Source organism: Macaca thibetana, chromosome 7, assembly GCF_024542745.1.
Source record: "Macaca thibetana thibetana isolate TM-01 chromosome 7, ASM2454274v1, whole genome shotgun sequence".
NCBI lineage: Eukaryota > Metazoa > Chordata > Mammalia > Primates > Cercopithecidae > Macaca > Macaca thibetana.
The window spans coordinates 37,464,315-37,487,989 of NC_065584.1; the positions used below are offsets into that span (position 1 = coordinate 37,464,315).

The 23,675-nt window shown below is 46.2% G+C and overlaps 2 protein-coding genes across 9 annotated transcripts in view; both read left to right on the forward strand.

Annotated features, from left to right (window-relative positions):
• ERH (ERH mRNA splicing and mitosis factor) overlaps window positions 1-23,675 on the forward strand; it is an 892,055-nt gene that overhangs the window by 84,944 nt on the left and 783,436 nt on the right. The gene's annotated exons all lie outside the window — the stretch shown is intronic.
• SLC8A3 (solute carrier family 8 member A3) overlaps window positions 1,003-23,675 on the forward strand; it is a 147,734-nt gene continuing 125,061 nt past the window's right edge. For 3 of the 8 annotated variants that reach the window (XM_050797340.1, XM_050797345.1, XM_050797348.1), the window contains exons 1-2: window positions 19,531-20,102; window positions 21,403-23,248. In XM_050797340.1, coding sequence (XP_050653297.1) covers window positions 21,465-23,248 — 1,784 coding nt within the window. In that variant the 5' untranslated portion in view covers window positions 19,531-20,102; window positions 21,403-21,464. Of the gene's footprint in view, window positions 1,687-19,529; window positions 20,103-21,402; window positions 23,249-23,675 lie in introns of those variants that run through there. The other 5 variants (XM_050797343.1, XM_050797347.1, XM_050797341.1 and 2 more) reach the window with 4 other exon arrangements.

Consider the following 23,675-nt stretch of genomic DNA (forward strand, 5'->3'; position numbering starts at 1 on the left):
CTGGTATTTGGTAAGTAGTATTATCATTTGTGGGTCCCTCACACTTAGCTTCAGGCAGCAGAGAGGCCTGAGAGAACAACTTCCTGCCCTTACGTTCTGACTTTTCTGCACTGGCATCGCTACAAAGGGCCAGCCACCAGGCTCATTTTAGATTTGCCTAATGCCACCGATAAGCTAAGGGCTTGAAACCCCGTTCTTAGGAGTGGCTTGCCCACCCCGCATGCCTCTAGGACCAAGCCTGACAAATATAGCAGAAATTACAGGCATCTGATTTAAGGCTACGTGTGTACACTTCGCCTGAGCCAAGCCCCAAGCCCTAGTCCCGCTGCTGCATCAAAGGATCATCTCTCTTCCAGCCTCCGGGCCCAGAGTAAGCAGCAATTTGGGAGGCAGCCCCCTCTTATTTTTAGCTTTAAAAACCCGAAACGCCAACATACCAGAGCTCACCCAAGCGTCTCTCACAAGCTGTTGTTTGACTTGGGTTGAGAAAATGACAGGCTGGGTTGTGCACCAAGACGAGAAGAAAAAAGAGGGGGAAAAAAGGAGTTTTCTTTTCCCTCCACTGCCAACCTCCATCCCCCTCAACTCCTCCCCTAGGCCTGGGTGGACCCTGCCTGGGTAATAGTTCCCTGCTATATTTAAAAACCACAGATGTGTTTGGTGGAGACTTAATTTCGGAATTGCAGGCAGCGTCTCCTGAGGACAAGAGGAAAGCCGGTGCCGCGCGCCCGCCTGCTGCCTGGAGCTCCCAACTCGGCGGAATCCAGGTCAGGAGGCGCCGCCGTTTTGATGTGCTGCCGGCCGGGAGGCGCGGGCACCAGGATCCAACGACTGGGGTGGGTGGACGCGGGGCAGGGCTTCGATCTGAATTGGCCCTCGGGGGCTCTGGATACGGGTTGCGGGATGCGGGCTCGACTTCCTCGTTGCCGGTCGAGGAGCGTTCTGAGAGTCTCCCCTCGGCGCGTGAGGATAAATATGCACGGCTTGTCATTCGGTGCGGCGCTCTCTCCCAGCTGATAGGGTGACGTTCCGTTTGGAGGCTTGGAGATTGGCTTTTTGATTTGGCTTCTTGCGGCAGCTTAATGGGCAAAGCTCTCTGCTCGCCCAGAAACCAGCCTCTCCGCGCGTCCCCTCTGCGCGCGGCGAGGCCGAGACGTCTCCCGCGGTGACAGCGTGCAAGGCGGAGAGCCGGCGCGCTCCCAGCCCCGGGAAAGCCCAGGCGACGCGACCGCAAGCCCGAACCCGGGTCCCTCGGAGCCGCCAGGGCGCGCCGGGCTGCTCGCCTTGCTGCCCCTCCTGGCAGGAATCCCCCGCCGCCCGCGGCCGGGACTCCGGGCCTCTCCCAGGCGTATATTCCAGCCCCCGCTCTGGGTAGGGGTTTCCCTCCTTCTGAAATCTGCGCGGAAGGACCCCTCCCGGGGCCCCTCGCCCTGGCCCCAGACACCCACCCGCCTAGACCCCGCGCTCCAGATGCGCTGCCCGGCAGCTCCCTGACAGCTGCGAGCCCACGAACCCCGGCGGGCGGGCGGTGGCGGACTGACATGCCCCGGACGCGGCTGCGGCCGGCGGGCAGCCCGCGGGGGCGATGAGCCGCTGCGGCCGGTGAGGCGCCCGGTGGCGGGGGCATCACGTACCTTCCTCACCCCCCTCACTTGCCCACTCCGCTCGGGAGGCCGAGAGGAAACGGTGAGTAATGGGGTGAGCCTCCTGCCCTTCCCCCTTAGCGGGCAGCCGAGCCATGGGAGGTAGAGGTTGGGGGGCTTGGGATGCCCCTAAGAGGATCCCTGATTGTGAATAACGGGGTTAAGTTATTTCTCAAGATCATTCATATGAACCACCTTCCTGTGGATTTAGTGCCAAGAGAAGTGGGGGGAGGGTGCCCTGGAAAGTGTACATTGTGTATGCGGTGTTGGGGGGGCAGATCTGGCAGAGTGGGTGTCCACGGGAGGGTGCCGCCGGGTGGGGAGGGGCAGAGAGAGATAGATGCCTGGGCAGATGCTTACAGTCGGATCGTGAGCATGTTGGGTTGGTAGCGGTTGCTGTTTGGGGAGACTGACTGCTGTGTTGTGTGCTGGATGCATGTGGGCATATGTGTGCCGCCTGGGCCAGGGCGTGTTGTGCTTCTGGTGCTGTGAGTGTCCGCTGGGTTTGGGGGCTAGCAGGGAAGCTGGTTATCCACTCCGCGCGCGCCCGCGTGCACATACGCACGCACGCGCTCACCCCAATCCCGGGACTCCACCGCCGCGGGTCGGGAGCTGCAGCCCCAGCGCACCGACCGCTGGGGCCAAGGGGGCGGGGAAGAAGGAGGGTTTCTCAAGTCCTGCACTCTCCAGCCCCTGGTGGTGTGCGTGGTCTGGGGCTCGCTGGAAAGAATCGAAATATATAACTAACCTTCCCCCGATCCCCCAACACACACACGCGCGCACACACACACACACACGCGCTCTCTCTCTCTCTCTCTCTCACGCACACACACACACACACACACACAGAGCCAAAGCCCTCATGCAGAGGCTAGCGCTGCTGCTCCTGCAGGCCCTGGCTGACCTGCCCAGAGGACCCAAGCCACTGGGAGAGATGATGAAAGCAATTTGCTCCGGGGGAAAAAGCAGTTTTTCGTCTTAATTCATTGTGTTTTGTGTTTAACCGTGTGGTAGTGGTGATGGTGGCGGGGTGGGGTTAAATAGAAGAAATGCCTTTAATGCAGTACCATAAATTTACCTGCTCATCGCAGCTTGTTTCTCTATCTCTCTCTCTCTCTCTCTCTCTCTCTCTCTCTCTCGCTCTCGCTCTCTCTCTCCCCTCGCCCCCCACCCCCACCCTTCTCTTCTCTTCTCTCCCCCTTTCCCCTTTCTACCTCTTCTCTCTCTCCTTTCCTGGCGATTAATAAACAAACCTCTGAACGCATTCGGCGGTTAGGTCTCCCGGGCAGAAGAATTGAAATTGGTTTCAATTTATCAGAAACGTAGACTGCAGCAGGCACTGCCAAGCTCCTGGGTGGTCAAGAAACACCCGAAGGGGGTAGGGGGAGGAGGGAGTTGAGGAGGGTGGAATGTGGGTACGTGATAGGAACACATCCGGCCTTCTGGTGGGGCACCAAAAGGGAAGCCTCCTCGGCCCCTGGCGACCCAGTGACTTGCAGCGGCGTGTGATTAATCTTCCACAGCTGTCGTGCCCCATCCACTTGAGCTGAGCTCTTGTTTACCTCGATTTTCAAATATAGCTGCTGCGCCATGCTCTTCCTGAAATAGGGGGATCAGTTCACCCTTTATGGGCTCTTGGCCTCCTGCCGGGGCTTCTTTTTGCTGGCGTCACTGGCTGGATCCAAGTTTGAGAGGAACCTGCCCCTTCATGCATTGCAGGTCTCCAAAGGAGGATGGCTGATGGTCAGAGCTTAGGTAACTAGATGTCGACTGATCACCCAGCCCCTCATTGCAATCTACAATGCCCAGCAGCAGTCCCCTCATACAAGTCCACTTTGTAGCCTCCTTTTTCTTTAAATAAAATGTAGATACTGGGTTGAGAAGAAGCAGATAAGGCCTATAGAACTGAACTTGGTTGAAGTGGTTCTTTCTTTAACTTGATGGAGAAGGGAAGGCCATTCATGCAGTTTCCTCCACTTGGAATCCTTTATTTTTCTCCCAACATACTCCTAAAGTACTCCTACTCAAGCTTCGCTCTCAGCTCACTAGTTACTTCCTCAAGGAAGCCTTTCATATCCTCCCTGACTAGGCCAGATCCCTGCTTATTATACATCTGTATTAGTCCGTTCTTACACTGGTAATAAAGACATACCCAAGTACTTTACAAAGGAAAGAGGTTTAATGGACTCACAGTTCCACAGGGCTGGGGAGGCCTCAGGAAATTTACAATCATAGTGGAAGGGGAAGAAAACACGTCCTTCTTCACACGGCGGCAGCAAAGAGAAGTGCCGAAAAGAGGGGAAAAGCCCCTTGTTAAGCCATCAGATCTTGTGAGAACTCACAATCACAAGAACAGCAGCATGGGGGTAACTGCCCCCATGATCCAATTATCTCCCTGGCTTCCTCCCAGGACACGTAGGGATTATAGGAACTACAATTCAAGATGAGATTTGGATGTGGACACAGCCAAGCCATATTTGGCCATGGAGTCCATTGGATTCCAAAAGAAAAGTATTTGTTTATTCATTCAGTTAGCCATTTATTCAATAAATGTTCAACAGCCACCTACTCTGTCAGGCATGTGCTAAGTCCAGAGGCAAATAAAATAGAATGGACCCTTTCCTCATAATCTAAAGTTATATTTTTGAAGTAATTTAAAGATGCACATTAAATTTATCTATGTGATTAAGTAATGCCAGGCACACCTCTAGACAACAGACTCCACAAAGGGAGGAAACTGTGTCTCAAAGGCCTAGCACTGTGCCTGGCATAGGATAGGTACCCAGTAAATGTTGGTTGAGTGAGTGGAATTGGAGGAATAATTACATTCTTTCCTTCTCTGTTCCTGCTCTTCTGAGCTCTCCTTTACACTGCCACCTACAGCTTCCTGGTAGAAGAAGAGAGAATATGGTTACTGAACTGACCCTGTTAAAACTATTTCCATGCCCTGTGCTCCTCCAAGAGATGGGACCCTAAAGCTGATAGGTTGTCCTCTTCCCCCAGCCCTGCCCTGTGCCTGTGAAGGGTGGTTCCTTTTGCATTCTCTGGGCACAGTTGTTAGTATTGTTTATGGGCACTGATAGTGGGCATGTTCCCCAGCCTTCATGCTTCAGTCATTGCCCATGATCAGGATTTGGGAAATGTGTCACACATCTGGACTTCTTTTCAAACTATTGAGATTAGATAAAAAGAAAGGAATAGGCCGGGCGCGGTGGCTCACGCCTGTAATCCCAGCACTTTGGGAGGCCGAGGCAGGTGGATCACTAGTTCAGGAGTTCAAGACCAGCCTGGCCAACATGGTGAAACCCCGTCTCTACTAAAAATACAAAAATTAGCTGGGCATGGTGGCAGGCACCTGTAATCCCAGTTACTCGGGAGGCTGAGGCAGGAGAATTGCTTAAACCCAGGAGGCGGAGGTTGCAGTGAGCCGAGATCACGCCACTGCACTCTAGCCTGGGTGACAGAGCAAGACTCTATCTCAAAAAAACAATTAAAAAAAGGAATAACCCCCTTCACTTAAGCTTGATTGCTTTGCCTAAGAGATTCAAATATGTGATGAGGCTCAGAAAAACACTGGACTCCAAAAGAAAAATCATTCGTTTATTCACTCAGCTAGCCATTTATTCAATAAATATTCAACAGCCACCTACTCTGCCAGGCATGTGCTAAGTAGAGAGGCAAATAAAATAGAATGGCCTCTTTCCTCATAAACACACATTCCAGCAAGGATGACCAACTAGTGAATGGACAATTACTGTATAAAGTGATTTCTGCCAGTAGAGGGTAAACCCCATGATAATGGAAGCATATAGGAGGAGCACCTCTTCCTAGGGGCTTAATGAGGATTTGTAGGGACAGCTAAGCCCAGAAAGGGAGGATGGGTAGGAGTTAGCTTTGGTGAAAGAAAAGAGGAGAGGAAGAAAAGAGGAGAGGAAAGTGGAGGGAGAAAGTGTTATGAGTGAAGGGATTAGTATGTAAAGACCTACCATAGATAAGAGCTCTTCCAAATGACTGAAGACAGAGATTAAAATGCAGGGGAGTTGAGTCTGGAGAAGGCATAGGGGTCAAACCTTGAAGGGCTTGTACTCCATGCTAAGAATTTCCACTGAGTTTCCAATGCAGGGTTAGGAAAATGTTGACTACTGATTTGAAAAGTCAGACTTGCATTTTAGATAGTGTACTGAAACTGGAACGTAGGAGAGAGAGGGAGGTAAAGAGGAACTGTATAGAAACCCAGGTGTATGGTCCTGGCAGCCTATGAAGGTGAGGGCAGGGGTTTCCTCTTTCTGTTTCAATGCACAGACTGTCATGGGTAGCAACTACTTGGAGCAGTGTTGCATGGGAGGTAAAAAGAATTTACCAAGACAGTTGTAGGTTAAAAAAAAAAAAAAAAGTCAGATTTATTAGAGAAAGTATGAGGATAGATTGCAAGGAAGCAACAGGCAGGTCAGCAAGAGAAGAAGGAGCTGACTGCAAGGGGACAAAGGCTTGCTGGGGACTTATAGGATGGGGCTTGTGCTGGAGAGAGCTATGTGCAGTACTGATAATGCCAAGGTTGCAGTGAGTTAACTTGCACTTTTCTATCAGCCGATGGTCTGGTGATAGCTGGGTACAGGAAGATTGTGAGTTATTTGCGCAGGAGGGCTCTGTGTCCTGGACCATAAAAAAAGGCAGACTTACAGCTTATCTGCTTTCTCTTTTTGCTTTCCCCTGGTCCTGCCAGCCTGACCTCTTTTCCCTAATTAGGACTCCACACAAACCAGAGATACCCTTCTAGGAAAGCATTTCACTAATTTTCTCTAATGAGATTGGTTTATGTTCGGTTGTTCATTAGTGTTTTGAATGGGCCCTCTAAACTCAACACTGGGCAGATGCCTTAGGGGAAAAGAGAAAGGGCTCCACAGAGTGTAAGACATATTTCCTGGCCAACTGAACTGCAGAGCAAAGCAAACTCTCAAAGATTTGAGATGGAGAGATCCGTGAAGGCTGAGACAGGCCTGAAGAAGGAGCCTGGAAGGGTAAGAATTTAGGTCCATGGAGACTATAGAGCAAGACATCTAGATAGGAGACTCACATGTGTATGTACATGGGTATTTAAAAATAATATGGTGAGTGAATAAAAGCTAATTCTAGAATCCAGGGTACTTGGATATGGCATACAGAATCACATCTAGTAAGAAGAAAACAGCTCTGTTTCATCTATATGTAATTTGGAACAGACCAAATAGCATTTACTGCCTTGATATTTGGAATGACAAATAGGGCTTTCCTAGTTGTGTTCAGGAATGCTGGGTCATGTTGGGACTAGATCTGGAAGTGGGACCAGAAGCTGTGCTCCTGCCATGGCTTCCATGTGATAATTTCCAAATCACTCAACAGGAGAGGACCTCAAAGTCCAAAAGAATGAAACCAAACAGTGTGAGCTTGGTCAGCATTCTTCCTTTGCACCCTGATTTCTCCACTGGGTTCCTCATCCTTCCCTGTCACTAATCTTAGAGTAAAAAACAAACAAAAAACAAAAACAAAATGCTTCATTTCCTGCAGTGCCCAGGAGCTCACCCTTGCCCTACTTTGGTAAACTGCCCCAGTTCCATCTCTTATCTGAAGTGTCTTTCTCCTTCAATACAGAATCCTCTCCCTCCACAAACCCCATCTTAAAAAGAGTATCACTTCTCTAATTCCTTTTCCCCATTATACTCTTTCCCCATCATGCCTTCAACAAACTCTTGAAATTTTGATCATTTGTCCCTATTTTCTCACCATTCATCCACTCACTTCCCACTTTTCTCCACCTTCTCCCCAACTCTCATCCACCAAGGACTTCTCATTCCCCAAAATATAATGACTTATTCCAAATAGCTGCCTGCTGTCCTCCCTCTTTCTTTCTCTGTCTCTCTCCCTCCCTGCATCAGATAATATTGACAATTAGCTCCTTAAGTCTTTCCTCTTTTGACTTCTTTCACACAGACCTCTGTGGGTCTCACTACCTCTACATGGCCCCTCTTCCACTTCCACTCCAAGATTCTCTCCTCTCTCCCAATTTTTCCTTTCTCCATTATCCCTTGGCAGTCTCCCTGAATGGTTTGTGCTGTTACTGCAGTGTGGATAGCTCCCAGAGTCTGTGACTCTAGCTCTCCAAGCCGGATGTCTTGTTTCTTGTCTTGATTTCCACATGGCTGGAAATATCTCCAACAAGATGTCCTGTTAACTCCTCCTGAATTTTTACTAACCTGACATCATCTTTGTCCTTAGCAGCTTCTCCTCCTGACTTCCCACTTTCTCTTGATGGCACCAACAAACTTCCAGTCACCCTGACTTGAAACCTCCAAGTTTATCTTTGAACTCATCTCCCTTGTTCCCCAAGTATTGCTTGATGTATTTTATAAGCCTGTGCCCCTCTTCTTCATCTCAAACACCACGACTCAAGTGCAGATTTTATCACCTCTTGTATAAAAATAATAATAATATGTGTGTGTTTACCATCTGTCAGCTACTCTGTTGCAAAGTGCTTTACCTTGATTTTCCCATTTAGTCCTTACCATGGCTGTGCGAAGTAGTTACTATTATTATACTGTAAAAAACAGCTTTCTGCCATCTTCCCAACTTCAACCTTTCCCTCTTTCAATTCATTTTAATCAGTTACAAGATTCACCACCTAAAATGCCTTTGTAAACTTACCACTTTTCTGCACAAAAAACTTTGAAGGGCATTCCATTTTTTGCAGTTCATTGTATTCAAGGCCCTGTATGGGCTGGTGCCCCACTCCATATCTAGCCTCACTTTTTACAGTTCCCTTGCCCTTTCTGCCTTTGTGCATTTGTTCACAGTTTACCTTCCCCTAAGACTTCTGCTTGTTCTTCAGTGTTCAATTCAAATGCCTCTTCCTGATGGGAAGGCTTTATGGAGAAGCTGTCCCTTCCTCCTGTGAATTTTAATAACGTGACATCTGTTTTTCATTAGCCCTTTACACTTTCTGAAATGCTCTTTTTTTTTTTTTTTTTTTTTTTTTTTTTTTTTTTTTTTTTGCATGTGGCTTACCATCCCTCCCGGAGCAAGTGCTTTTTCTGTCTCCCACTCTATGTCACATGATGCCTGAAATACAGTAGGTGTTCAATGAAAAAATGGAGTGAATATACTCCCTCACCCATGAAGCAGGTGAAACAAGGTCAAGAAAGGGGATCTATACTATTTCCAAAAATAAGACAATGGTGGAGTCAAAATTCAAACCAGGGACAGGAAAATGGTGTAACAGAGGAGGCAACGAATTGGTGATGAAAGGTTATGTTCTAATTCTTGTCACTTCTGACAACCACAGGTGAGACTCGCCTCTGCTCTCTGGGCCTTGGATTCCTTATCCATCAAAAGAATTTGTGTTGGATGTGTTGACTTTTATGCTCCTCCCTGACCTGACAATTCTGTATTCTGTGAGTCTTGTTTCATAGTATACAGATTGTCTACTGCTGAGAATACTTTCAGTGCTGACAGTATCTTTCATTTCAGAAACTTCCAACTGTAACTTGAAACCTCTAGTGTATCTGTTATCACATTGAGTCTATCTAGAGATCAACTTGGCCAGTCAACTCAGCTGTCCAGCCTGTAAGCTGCCCTAAATTGGTTAGAGTGCCCCAAGGGCCCCAGGTTGGCACTCCTCAATGTGCAGTCACCAGTCAGCTCCCACTGCAGTATTCTAGGGCATTCTCAGAATGACTAGTACTGCTCTAGGCTCCCAAATGTTCCAGACATCCTATCTCAACTCCTGCACTTCTGACTTTCATAGAGCCCCCAGAAAAGATGTGTTTAGAGCCATGTATATTCTGCTGAGAGTCTAGTAAAACCACTCTGCTCAGCAGCTTTCCAGATGCTCCACCTACCACAAACATACCATCGTACTCCCTCCCCAGTGAGACAGGAAGAATCCTCTTGAGCCAGTGCCTTTTCACCCCTGAAAAGAAACTAATAGAGGAATCAACCTCAAGGGGAAATCATTAGGGGAGAGCACATCTGTGAAGACAGTAGCTAGATCTGCTGGGAGTCTGAGGAATCTGCTCCTGGCACCCCCTTGTAACAGGAGGGCCCAGAGCATCCCTAGAGTTGATTATACAAGAGAACTACCCAGACTTGTCTCAGAGAGATGACTTTGACTGCTTGCCAGGTTTTATTTGTTCTTCAGTCAGGCAATGATATGATTTAATTCCATATTTCAACATTTAAAAAATTAAAATAAATTAAATGGCATTAAAATACATCTGGCTTCTGGAGAATAGTATGAGAACTATGCACATAAAGGAGGCTGATCACCAGCATCCCTTGATGGCTTTGCAACAAGGCAGAAGATGTCAGCCTCCCCCATGGGTAACCTCAAAAGATAGAGCCCAGGTGGTTCTCTCTTGACAACAGGGAAGGGCAGGAACAATGTCTACCTGAGGCTGCCCTGGGTTTCTTGCTCCTCTAACTCCAGCCCTGACTTCCTTTCAGTTGCAGGGGATGCTTTCTCTTGGCCCTTCCCGACATAACACACTCCTTCAGCCTGCTGAAAGGAGACATCTGGCATTCAGAGCACCAAAGTTTGGTTCTGGCTCCATTATTTATTGGCATAGAAACACTCAGCAATAAACTGAGCCCCAATTTCTTCTTCTGTGCGATCATCCTCACAAGAAGGATTAAATAAGATCCTGTGAGTGAGAAGGTCTTTGTAAACCCCTGGCAAATAGCATTGCTTAATATTTATTGAATGAATGATGCAGTATAAATGCCGATTATCATTATGCCATACTCTGAAGGAAAAGTGAGGTGCCAATGAGAGGACTAGGATTGAGAGAGGAGGTTGTGTTTAGAATTAGACTCATGACTTTTGTCCAAACATTATGTGGTCCCACTAGTTCTTGAGAATGAACAAAACTATCTGCACTCTGAGGTCATTGGCTTTAACCATAAGGCTTGCCAGGAAGTCTGAAGTCTCTTCCTAGATGCATCTTTCCAGAATCACTTAATGAAAACTCCTGTAGAGTCATTTTGCATCCATTCAACAAATACTTACTGAGTACTCCCTCTGCCAGCACTAGCCAAGGCACTGGGAATACTGTGGTGAACAAAAGGGATGAGATTCCTGCTACTATGGAGTATATATTCGATGATAAACTAGTAAACAAGCAAACAAAAACAAGGATGATTTCATCCAGTGCATATGGGCTATAAAGAAAATGAAAAGTGATGTTACAAGAGAGTACTGCAGGGGAAGATTACCTTTAGATAAGATGGGTGGGGGAAAGTCTCTCAGAGAGGGGTATGTAAGGCCTGAATGAAACTTAAAAGTGACCTCTGTGGATATTTAGGGTAAGGTTGTTCCAAGTAGAGAGAACAGTAGATGCAAAAGTCCTAAGACACATGCTTGCCTGTTCTAGAAACTTCCAAGTATTTCATCTAGGTTGGAGTGGAATATGGATGGAGCAAAACAAAATGGTAGGAGATTTGAAAGGTCAGCGAATTAGAAGCTAGACGAGAAGTCAGTAGGAGGTGGGGTGCCACAGAAAGAGAGAGGATACAAAGAATGGCGTGATCTATCTGATTTACATTTTAAAGAGACTTTCTGGCTATTTTGTGGAGCGTAGATTATAAGGGGTGGAACAAGGTTGGTAGCTGCTGCAGTAGTCCAGGTGAGAGATGTAATATTAAATATTAAATCTCCAGCAGCTAGAATGGAACGTGACACATATTTGGCACTCAATAAATTTGAGAATGCGTCCAGGCAGAAATGATCTTCAAAGAACCTACAACTGTGATGGGCACATCACAGTGCTCGACAAATACTTTCGTTCATGAATCAATGAACAGCATCAGGCTTTCTTGTAGCTACTCTAAATTAACTTGAAGTTAATCTCAATATTTTGGATCTTTTACAAGTAATTCTTATCTTTCTAGCTAGCACTATTTCTTAGGAGCAATATGTTCCATGGGTTCATTTTTTCCTGTGTGAAACTGTGCGGTCATTTGAAACAGATCTGAGATGTCTAACTCCACAACCGTTAGGCAGTGTTCATAAATCCCCAAACCCTTTGCTCACATTTAGATACTGATCTCATATACCTTTCTGTGTGTCACTCCAGAGGGGTGACCAGACCTGCTTCATCAGTGCATCTCCAGAACTTATCACAGTCTGGTCTACTGAATCCACAAATGGTTATTCCCTTGACTAGACTGAGGAACACTCTAAGGCCTTGGTTGGGTTCCATTTGTCCCACAGTTACAGGAAGTCCTAAAGCTAAGAAGATATCTAAGTTGGATGGTTTCGTGTTGATTCCTTCAGCTTCCATTCCTTGGGGCCTGGAGATCTCAGGATCAGGATGAACTTTGCAGGGCCAGTGGAGGAAGGGGCCTGATGTGGTGTGGTCCTTGCTAGGCCTCTTCATTCCTCTTCACCATCATCTTCTGTTTCTATTGGTCTCCAACTTACATGGATTCTCCTTTCAGTGCCTCTGAAATCCAAGCCTTCCCCAGCAGCCCTTCTCCCACTGCCTTGGTTCAGGTCTCCATTGCCTCTCACCCCAGTCCTGGGAGAGTCTGGACTGGTCTTCTTGCCTCCAGTCTTGCTCCGCTTTCATTCACCTATCCTGTTCCCACACTGTCATCACTCTAGGCTGCCTATCCAAAAGAAAAACATTGATCTTGTCCCTCCTATAACTAAAAACCTTCAGTGTTTCCTTATTGCCTCCAAGAGAATGCCCACATTCCTTGGCCAGGCACACAAGGCCTCTTACCAGCGATTCCTCACTTATCTCCACAGCTTCTCTCAAGTCTTTCAGCCATACTGCTCATCCTTCTGGAAACAGACACTGCTTGTTCAGGCTTCCATGCCCTTTAGCATGGGCTTCCTATGGCCTTTGTTTGAGATGCATTGGCTTCCACCCAGTTAACTCCTGTTCATTCATTAAATCCTAGATCTAATGTTAGCTGGTTCATGCAGCCGGCACCAGTGATCCCAAGCAGTGCTATACCTTCCTTTCTTGTGATCTCTTGGCACGTTGCACATGCTTCTAAATCTGGTACTTGTTTCGTTGTAATTATTTGGTTTTCTGTCAGTGTTCTCCAGTGAAGTGTGTGCTTCTCTAGAGGGATTATATTTTATTCATATTACTCAAATTCAGAAAACCGTGCTCACAGCATCCCTGACAGATGGTTCTCCAGCCTCCAATTTGAACACTGCCAAAGATGGGAGAAATCACTGGATATTATCCCTTCTATTTTTGCACATTCATTCGATGTACTCATTCATTCAATAAATATATACTGAGCATCTACGATATGCCAGGCACTGGTTTAGGCACTGGGGATACAGAAATATCAGATAAAAATTTCTACCCTCTTGGAACTTATATTCTAACTTTTCTGAGTGTGTGGGGAAAAAATGAGTTTGGAACAAATTAACCTTCTCAGCATAATTCAGTGAAAGTCAGCCTGTGACACATAAGCTGGGTTTCATACAAATGCATGCATGCATGCATGAATGAATAAATGAGTAAGCGAGTGAATGAACAAAGAGGCCATGAGGAAGTGTGAAGAAGTAGACCTAAGCTATTATCACTGAAAGGAAAAATAATTAGAAATACAACTTGCTGAAAATGGATGAATGGCATCATTTTCCTACAAAGACAAGGGAATTATGGATCTTTTATATTTCATCAGTACAAGTATAAACCAAGTAGACAGCAAGTTTAGGGAAAGACAAAGGGAAAATCTGCTTATGTGGGTAGAGAATTGATGCTGACTATTCTTGGCAAGTTATGAAAGGAAGTGAGATTTCAAGAAGGTGAGATGTTTGTCCAGAACATAGAAATGTCTTGTGGTACCCATTTGTGGGTCAGCGCATGATCTGCTGTAAGTCCTTCTCCCAGTCCAAAGAAAGTCTCTAATGGCTGGAATTTCTGGGATGCAAATGTCATAGTCAGGTGAGGTTCCTTCTCTTCTCTCCCAGGATTTTCAACCTTGTCTGTATCTTAAAATCAACTAAGGAACTTTTCAAAAACATAAATATTTAGGCTTCTCTCCCAGAGAGTTCAAAACTTAGGTCTGGAGTAGGATCCAGATGTCTGTATTTTTTAGAACTCCATGATTATTCAGATGTACAGCCATCTCTAGAATGTGATCCTGGTTCCATCACTGTCTCCAACTGGAGGATGACTTAAATGCAGATGTAGATCCAGCCATGGGAAAAACAAAACTTAAATTAAGCTGAGCTAAGCCCTCTCTCTTCCTAGCTTTCTGGCCCACTCTCAGTGTTTGTAACTCCCCAGATCTGTCAAGGATTTGCAGAGAGCAAAGTCCTCTGGTTTACACAAGTCTAGCACATTTCAGGCATGTTTGAATCATAGAATTTTAGAGGCAGAGAGGGTATCAGAGATCAAGTTCAACCTCTTAGTCCTATCAATAGAGTTTCACAGAGTGTGACGATTCATTGTTACAAACAAAAAAAGCTTCCCCTTTGGGAGGCTGAGGTGGGTGGATCATTTGAGGTCAGGAGTTCGAGACCAGCTTGGCCAACATGGTAAAACCATGCCTCTACTAAAAATACAAAAATTAGCCAGGTGTGGTGGTGCACACCTGTCATCCCAACTACTTGGGAGGCTGAGGCAGGAGAATCACTTAATCCTGGGAGGCAGAGGTTGCAGTGAGCCGAGATTGTGCCACTACACTCCAACCTGGCCGACAGAGTGAGACTCCTTCTCAAAAAAAAAAAGCTTCCCTATATTGAGTTGAAATTTTTCACAGGGCTTCCAGAAGAGTGTGGAAGATGGATAGGTAAACAGATACACCCAGTACAGTGTGATAAGTGCTTCATGGGTGACCAAAGTGTTAGAAGAACCTAAGAGAATAAATGATTCACTTTACAATTAGAGGAAGACACATTTTCAGGGAAGGCTTCCCAGAAGACACAGAACTTTCTGGAGCCTGAAGTTCTTGACCTAAGGGATCTTGATTCCTAGCCTACTCTTCCACCATCCCTTTCATCCCCTGGAGCTTAAAAGCAGACTTTAGCATTTGGCATACCAAGTTTCATAGCCCCTCTTTGCTACTTGGTCAGCTAATGGACCTTGGGTAAATTATGAATCTTTGAGGCCCCTGTATCCTCTTTTCTAAAACAGATAACAAGACATGTCTCATGGTGGGGTTGTGAGGTGTTAAATAACAGATATAAAAGTGCCTAGAGCAGTGTGGCTATAGAGTAGCTGCCTGATAAATATATATGATCATTGCTGTCATCACTTTTTAAAAGTCCTTGGTCCATATAAAGCATGAGGAGATGGAGGCCTACTGATGCCCTGGTCTGTCTAGGAAGCTTTCTTTTCTCTTCTTGTGTAGTAGTACTTGGGAGAATGTCAGCAGGGTTACATGAAACTGTCAGATGGTTCGGAAGTCATTAAAGGTCTGAGAAACTTCAGAGAAGGCAAAATATGACAATTGCCTGAGATCAGCGAAGCAAGAACAGTATAATATTATCTCACATATGACTGCAACATTCTCTACATTAAAAGCCCTGCTGCACTGCAGCCACTGCCCACACAGGTTGAGGCAGCTGTAGAGCCACCAACCTGAGCGCTTAGAGCAGCAGAAGAAAATCATATTACTTTTCAAGACATAGTTGTAATCAATTATTACAATAATTACTTGTTTATCTCCACCCCTCATCAGAAAATAAACTCTCAGAGGTTGGAGAAGTGGTTCATAGCTGTACCTGCAATTGTTAGCACAGCGTTTGGCCTTAATGGGAAAAAAAATGGATTTGGTCCAAGGGGCTTTTGGTAAATCCAGAATGTAGGCTCTCCTTGACTTTTCCCTGGTCCCCGCTTCCTACCACCCCCTTCCTAGCTTTTTCTCTTATCCTCTGAGTTCTCTCTGGGAGTCTAAATTCCACACCTGGTTTTCACATGGCTCTGGGCCCACCTAAAATAAATGTGTCCCTTCATTTTTTTCCTTTCCTGTCATCAAAGCATGTTCGACTGGAAGGAACTATAGTGATCATCTAACCCGGAAGGAACTATAGCAATCATCTAACCAAACCTGCATTTTATGGATGAGGAAGCTGCTGCCCTAAGACAGTCACTGACTTCCCAAGGTCTCACACCGCATTGAGCAAGGCTGGAAAGGAAGTTCTTGTCCATTTTCAAATCCAGGGCTTTACCATGGATCCACTCTGCCTGTATGTAGAGCTTCCAAGCTTGTGGGGGGCCTCCACATCTAGAAAGACTCAGCCTGCCCTCCTTGAGCCTTTGCTCAAAGAGGCCCTCAAACCTAGGGTATGTGCCAAGCACAGTGGTAACACCATGTGTCCTGGAGGTAGACTGCCAGAACTCAAATGCTTACCTTTCTGTTTACTAACTGGGGTCTTGGGGAAATTCCCTAACCTCTACGAGTTGCAATTTGCCATCTCTAAAACAGGTGTGGTGATAATATCACCTCTTTCACTGTGAAGATTCAAAACATTAATAATGCAAGAAAAACATTTAATATCATTATATTTTCCACCTTGGATACAAGTTCCAGTTGTGGCAATCAAGCTACCTAAGCAGCAGAGGTCATATCTTTCCCACTCTTGAGAGAGTCAGAAACTTCGTTCCTGTGGCTCTCGAGGAGTATTGCCGAGGACAGGACTGCACTGACTTCCGCCCACTGGAGGCAGAAGAAGTGCAGGAGAATAGGCAGTGTGCTTGGACTTGGTTGACACATCAGAGCCAGTGCAGCCTGGCTGGACCTAAAACTTTAATGTAAATTGGCTATGACACCTGTGCAGGGGCCCAGATTTAGAAGCAGAGAGGTACAACTCTACCCAGGCTGGTGACATGCCCGGAGCAGTGTTCCCATTGGAGAAAGTGGAGGGCATAGCAGGAGGGATAATTTGCTCAGTCTGTCCTGGTGGCACTGTTTTATTAATGATCTGGAAGAGCGGAGGAACGGTGACTTTAATTAAATTTGCCAGTGATATTAAAAGATGTCAGGAGCCACTGCTGAGGACACAGACACCTTGCAGATGGCCTCAGGGGCGTTAGGAAGATGATCTGGGAAAGAGATGAGAGGCTGGGGGCTGAGCCAGGGCATCAGTTTGGCTGAGAGAGGGGAATGTGACATGAGGACAGATGGTCATCATGAGCAGAATCTACCTAGCCCCACCGTGCTTGTCTGTATCTGTTCAGTTTGCAATAGAGTTCTGTCTGACCTTCCTGCTCCTGTCTTGCCCCCTTACTGCCGTCCTAAACCCTTAGGTGAAATTGGTATTTCTGAAAGACAAATCATACCATATCATTCTTTGGTTTACAACCCTATCATTGGCTTTTCATTGCCCTTAGAATAAAACCTCGTCTTCTCTGCCTGGCATCTAAAGCTTGCCATGAGTGAAGTTTTCCCTACTGTCTAGCCTCATCTACTGGGCCTCCTGCCTCATGCTGCATGTCTTGTAATCCCATGCCCACAGCAGCATTTTCCATCATGTTTCCATGTCTTTGCCTTTGCCTCGGCTGTTCTTTTTGACTCGAATGCCCTTCCCAGTTTCCTTTTTTTTTTTTTTTTGACTAAAGCTCACTCATGCTTGAAGTCTCATTTCAGGGATCACCTCCTTCAGAACGCCTCCCTGAATCCCCAGGCTGGCTCAGTGCCCTCTTCACATTCCCATAGCATTCTGCCCTACCTCCTCTTTTTACAATGAAAGTGTCTATTTGTACATCTGTATACCTCTGCTAGATTGTACCTTTGAGGGCAAACGCGGTGTCTCTCTCTTTTTTTTTTTTTTTTTCCATTTAATCCACCAGCGTCTAATACCAGGTCTAGCAGATCACAGACTTTTGTCAATGTTTGTCAAACAGGACTGATGGGAAGGAGAATATTTGTTGGGAGGCTGCAGCAGGCAGCCAGAACAACCCCAGTAAGCCTGGGAACTAGGCATTGAAACGGCAAGTTTCTCCTCTGAACAGGTGTGGGACAGTCATCTTACTTATAAGTCCACATCAGACTAGAAACTGATTGGAGGCCATGGATGTCCTACAACAAAGTGGTACAGCTTAGTAGAATGGGATGGTTAAAACCATCCTTTATGTCATCTGTCTGTGAGTTCTAGTTCTATTTCCTTTGTACTTCAAATAAATGACTTAGCTAAGACTCAGTTTCCCAAAATATAAAATAGGTATAAAAATATTACTAACCTCATAGGGTTGCTATGAAAATTAAATGAGAAAGCACTCAGCATTATGCACACAATAAACACTTGTAGATGCTAATTACTGTTATTAATATCTTTATGATTTGGGGTGGTCCTGGGGGGGGAAGGGTCTCAAGTTGAGTCATATCCCTGAGTATGCCTCGGGGTTAATAGCCTTCTGGAACCACAGAAGATCAGCTGGGTCTCTAAAGGGTTGAGCTGGACCCCCAGGATGTTGGAATCTATCTCAGTTGGTGTCTGGGCCAGGGGCAATTGCATAAAAAATGACCACTGGCTTGGTCATTAGAGATTTTCCTGCTTTCTCTAACATCTCAGCCAGAAACCATTTCCCAGCAGGGCTGCAGAGAGGAGCTGGGCATTCACAGGGCATTTTCCACCTTCAATTTCAAAAACTTGTTGCATGCATTTACTAGCCATCTCACCTCCTTGCCTTCTTTTCTTTTTCTTTTTTGTTTTTGAGATGGAGTTTCACTGTTGTTACCCAAGCTGGAGTGCAATGGTGCGATCTTGGCTCACTGCAACCTCCGCCTCCCGAGTTCAAGCCATTCTCTTGCCTCAGCCTCCTAAGTAGCTGGGATTACAGGCGTGCACCACCACGCCCAGCTAATTTTGTATTTTTAGTAGAGACGGGGTTTCACCATGTTGGTCAGGCTGACCTGGAACTCCTGACCTCAAGTGATCCACCTGCCTCAACCTCCCAAAGTGCTGGGATTACAGGTGTGAGCCACGGCGCCTAGCCTTGCCTTGTTTTCCTTAATCTTTTCCTTCAGTTCATTTATTTTCTCATGGAATAGTCTTTTTAAACTGGCCTCTGATTCTGATCATATGATAGCACTTTCCCCAGAAAAACCTGTTGCCACAGAGTGTCTACAGGGCCAAAGGAGAACAAAGACTGTCATCCTCCTTAATTCTCCTGGTCCATAAGATAAATAGGACTCCAAGTCCCCTGTTCAACAGGATGATTCTACCATCCCAATGTTCCATGTCCTTTTACTCTGGAAGACCAGCTCTCTTCCCTCCCCTATGGATACTCACCCTCTTGGGATTGGTTGGCTCTCACAGCAGCCGCCCCCTGTCATTGGGTTGGCACTTGATGAAAGAGCTGCTCAGCTGTGCCTACCATCTGTCGTCGCTGCATGGGGCTCATTGGAATCCACAAAGTGTCAGGGTTTTCAGAGGTCAAAGTAAGGAGCCAAGATCCTTTTCTCTCCACATTTCTCTGGGGTGGGTGAGTGTCAAATCTCTGAATGAAAGCCTCTGTGCACATCATTGATGACAAGAGCTTTCTTAAGCTTTGAAGATGGATGCTGAACACCTTCAACCACTCTATTCCTCCACAGTCATCCTCATAACCTCTTCTCCTCTGAGTGAGGTCAAAGAGGCAGAGGCCCCCAGCACCTGTTGAGATGCCCCCAGCACCTAGACTAATGGGGAATGTGGGCTTCAGCACTTGGCTGCCACTCTAGGGATTAAACCAAGTTCACCCTCAGCCCTTTGGGAAGGAGGTCTTCATGGGGACAATATGCACCCTGATGTTTTGTGTCCCGAAGAGAATTTCTCTTTGAGAACAGGCTTTGGGAATTTAAAGAGGTCCCACATAGCCTCTAAAATCCAGTCAGGATTTGTCTATGAAATGTATATGTATTTGCAAAGCAAATGGCTATAATTCAGATAAAAAATAAAGAAGGCTGATATCTGAGGAAGCTTCCTTGGTGACTACATTTATTCATTCCGAAAACATACAGTTACTGAGAACCTACTAACCACTCAGGATACCATGATAAACAGAAGAGACACAGTCTTTGCTCTTATGTCATTCACTGTTTAATGGATGAGATCTAAAGCATTATTAAGGGTGGGGAGTGCAAAGAAGAAACCCTCATTTCAAAGACGAATGAGAATAATGGCATGTACAAAGGTCCTGGGGTGGACAGTCACTTGGTATAATCCAGGAGTGAAATGAAGGCCATTGTTGTTGAAATGTAATAAGGGAGAGAGTGATGGGATGAAGGGGGATGAGTGGGAAGGAATGAGTTCATGCAAGGCTTTGGAGGTCATGCGTGAGAACCTGATCTTTATATCAAGAGCAAGAAAAGACTACTAAAGCGCTTCAAATAGGGGAGTGATTTGCTTAAGTCTGTTTGTTTGTTTGTTTTTTAAAAAAGATTACAGTGGCTATATGAGGAAAGTGGAATCGAGAACTAGCAAGTGTTGGAGTGGTGAGCTCCATTAGGAGGCTACTGAAGTAGATTCATGAGGTAAGGAGTGATGGTGGCCTGGGCTGGGATGATGGTGGTAGAAATGGTGGAAGAGTTGAGAGGATTTAGTGATTAGATAAGGGAGAGAAGAGAGATGAAGCCTTGCAGACTAATACCTGCTTTCTAGCATGAGTAACTGGGTGGCTGAAAATGCTATTTTCTGAGCTGGGAAACAGGAGAAAAAGGAGCATATATGGGGGATGAAGACTTTGAATCTTTAAGGTGCTGTACAAATCCAAATCGGCTTTCCTTTATTACCAAGGGTACCCTACACAGTTGTAGCAGAGGGAGAAAGATCCCCCCCGCTTTTTTAGCTATTGTATGGTTATTTTCATTCTCATTCCACCCAAATGAGGCAGTGAGTGGTAAGATGAGTATGTAATAGTTTCAACTGCATTTCTTCCCATTCTTCTGAGCTCAAACTCACCTTTTAGTGGTGTGAGGCCAGTAGATGAGGCTACATATCACCCCCAAAATCTTGTCTCCAGTTTAACAAAACTTATTTTATTAATAATGATTTTTACCACTTGTTCCTTTTCATGTTTGGGTTTGAAATTTGAGTGAAATTTGAATGATCATCTTCCTGTTACTGCCTGCTTAAACTGCTCATAAGCAGGTTTTACTGGAGGGCTCAGAGCTGCTGTGAACTTGGTCTTGGGCACACCTTACAGGGCCTCTGTTTGGCTATGGGTGGGTGGCATTCACTATGAATCAACTCTTTAGATTTCCCAAGCTATCTCAGAATTATAGCTTGCCTCCAGAAGTCTTGCATTCGGGGAGGAAGTTTCTTTCCAAGGGAGTTCAGTTATATGCAGAGCAAGATTTTCAAATTTTCGGGGACTAGTCCATGAAAATTCAATTCAATATACTCTTGCAAACCTATGTTATCCAAGATTCTTGAGTATAATGACAACAGGGTAAGGAAGTCCGAACACCTCAGAAACAGTATAGATGGGGATGAAGATTCAGGTTATACATTGCCTATTTTAAGTTGCTTCTTGATAACTCTCACAGGTAATAGAGGTTTGGGAGACAGGACTTGAAGGATATTGCTGCATTTCCATCCCCAATATTCCCAGCTATTTCAAGCCATTTTTCAATGGAGTCTCCACCAGATGGTTTGGAGGACAGAGCAGTTATTTGTGCCTCCCATTGACATCTATTTTTCCAAGTGAGAGACTGCCCCATATGTTAGTGCAATATGTCACTGGAGGTGAAGCATCAGTTGTATTGGTGGGAAACTGCCGTTTGCTGTCCCTTTTTTCCTCATGCCTTTTCCTGCCTCTCTGATCTTTTCTAGGTCTCTGGCCTATCAGGAGGACGATTGGTGCTGCAATAGAAGCCAGTGGCTAAGTCTCGTGTATGGCGTGGTTAAGGTTGCAGCCTCTCACCTCTGCCTTCCTCCATTTTGGCCTGGTTACCTTTGTACTCTTCTTGAATGGTCTTCGAGCAGAGGCTGGTGGCTCAGGGGATGTGCCAAGCACAGGGCAGAACAATGAGTCCTGTTCAGGGTCATCGGACTGCAAGGAGGGTGTCATCCTGCCAATCTGGTACCCGGAAAACCCTTCCCTTGGGGACAAGATTGCCAGGGTCATTGTCTATTTTGTGGCCCTGATATACATGTTCCTGGGGGTGTCCATCATTGCTGACCGCTTCATGGCATCTATTGAAGTCATCACCTCTCAAGAGAGAGAGGTGACAATTAAAAAACCCAATGGAGAAACCAGCACAACCACTATTCGGGTCTGGAATGAAACTGTCTCCAACCTGACCCTTATGGCCCTGGGTTCCTCTGCTCCTGAGATACTCCTCTCTTTAATTGAGGTGTGTGGTCATGGGTTCATTGCTGGTGATCTGGGACCTTCTACCATTGTAGGGAGTGCAGCCTTCAACATGTTCATCATCATTGGCATCTGTGTCTACGTGATCCCAGACGGAGAGACTCGCAAGATCAAGCACCTACGAGTCTTCTTCATCACTGCTGCTTGGAGTATCTTTGCCTACATCTGGCTCTATATGATTCTGGCAGTCTTCTCCCCTGGTGTGGTCCAGGTTTGGGAGGGCCTCCTCACTCTTTTCTTCTTTCCAGTGTGTGTCCTTCTGGCCTGGGTGGCAGATAAACGACTGCTCTTCTACAAATACATGCACAAAAAGTACCGCACAGATAAACACCGAGGAATTATCATAGAGACAGAGGGTGACCACCCTAAGGGCATTGAGATGGATGGGAAAATGATGAATTCCCATTTTCTAGATGGGAACCTGGTGCCCCTGGAAGGGAAGGAAGTGGATGAGTCCCGCAGAGAGATGATCCGGATTCTCAAGGATCTGAAGCAAAAACACCCAGAGAAGGACTTAGATCAGCTGGTGGAGATGGCCAATTACTATGCTCTTTCCCACCAACAGAAGAGCCGCGCCTTCTACCGGATCCAAGCCACCCGTATGATGACTGGTGCAGGCAATATCCTGAAGAAACATGCAGCAGAACAAGCCAAGAAGGCCTCCAGCATGAGCGAGGTGCATACCGATGAGCCTGAGGACTTTATTTCCAAGGTCTTCTTTGACCCGTGTTCTTACCAGTGCCTGGAGAACTGTGGGGCTGTACTCCTGACAGTCGTGAGGAAAGGGGGAGACATGTCAAAGACCATGTATGTGGACTACAAAACAGAGGATGGTTCTGCCAATGCAGGGGCTGACTATGAGTTCACAGAGGGCACGGTGGTTCTGAAGCCAGGAGAGACCCAGAAGGAGTTCTCTGTAGGCATTATTGATGATGACATTTTTGAGGAGGATGAACACTTCTTTGTAAGGTTGAGCAATGTCCGCATAGAGGAGGAGCAGCCAGAGGAGGGGATGCCTCCAGCAATATTCAACAGTCTTCCCTTGCCTCGGGCTGTCCTAGCCTCCCCTTGTGTGGCCACAGTTACCATCTTGGATGATGACCATGCAGGCATCTTCACTTTTGAATGTGATACTATTCATGTCAGTGAGAGTATTGGTGTTATGGAAGTCAAGGTTCTGCGGACATCAGGTGCCCGGGGTACAGTCATCGTCCCCTTTAGGACAGTAGAAGGGACAGCCAAGGGTGGCGGTGAGGACTTTGAAGACACATATGGGGAGTTGGAATTCAAAAATGATGAAACTGTGTAAGTAACCTTCCTGTATTCTGCCCCTCCCCGACCCCATCTTTTGCCATCTCTTTCTGTCCTTCTGTACTGCACTTTACAACGTTTCCTTGTGTTTGTGTTAATGTCAAACTTTGGTTCCATCACAGGTATGCAGGATCAGCAGACACCACTGGACAGGTTCTGCTTCCAAACTCTTCTTCAGTTTTCTCACTTTAAATTGTTTCTGGGCAAGGAATCCTGTGACAAGAGCTAAGGACACAGAACATTTTGTTCTCTGAAACACAAAATGATGGCTGGTGGAGCTGTGGGATGACAGAAGTTTCATGATATCAGATTTTGGAAATTCTTGTGACTAAGAAAGACTAGAGAACTGCTTGGGCCTCTTCTTCCTCCCTTCCTCATATGAAGGGTGTCAATGAGCTTTGAAACCAATCCTTTCCATTCT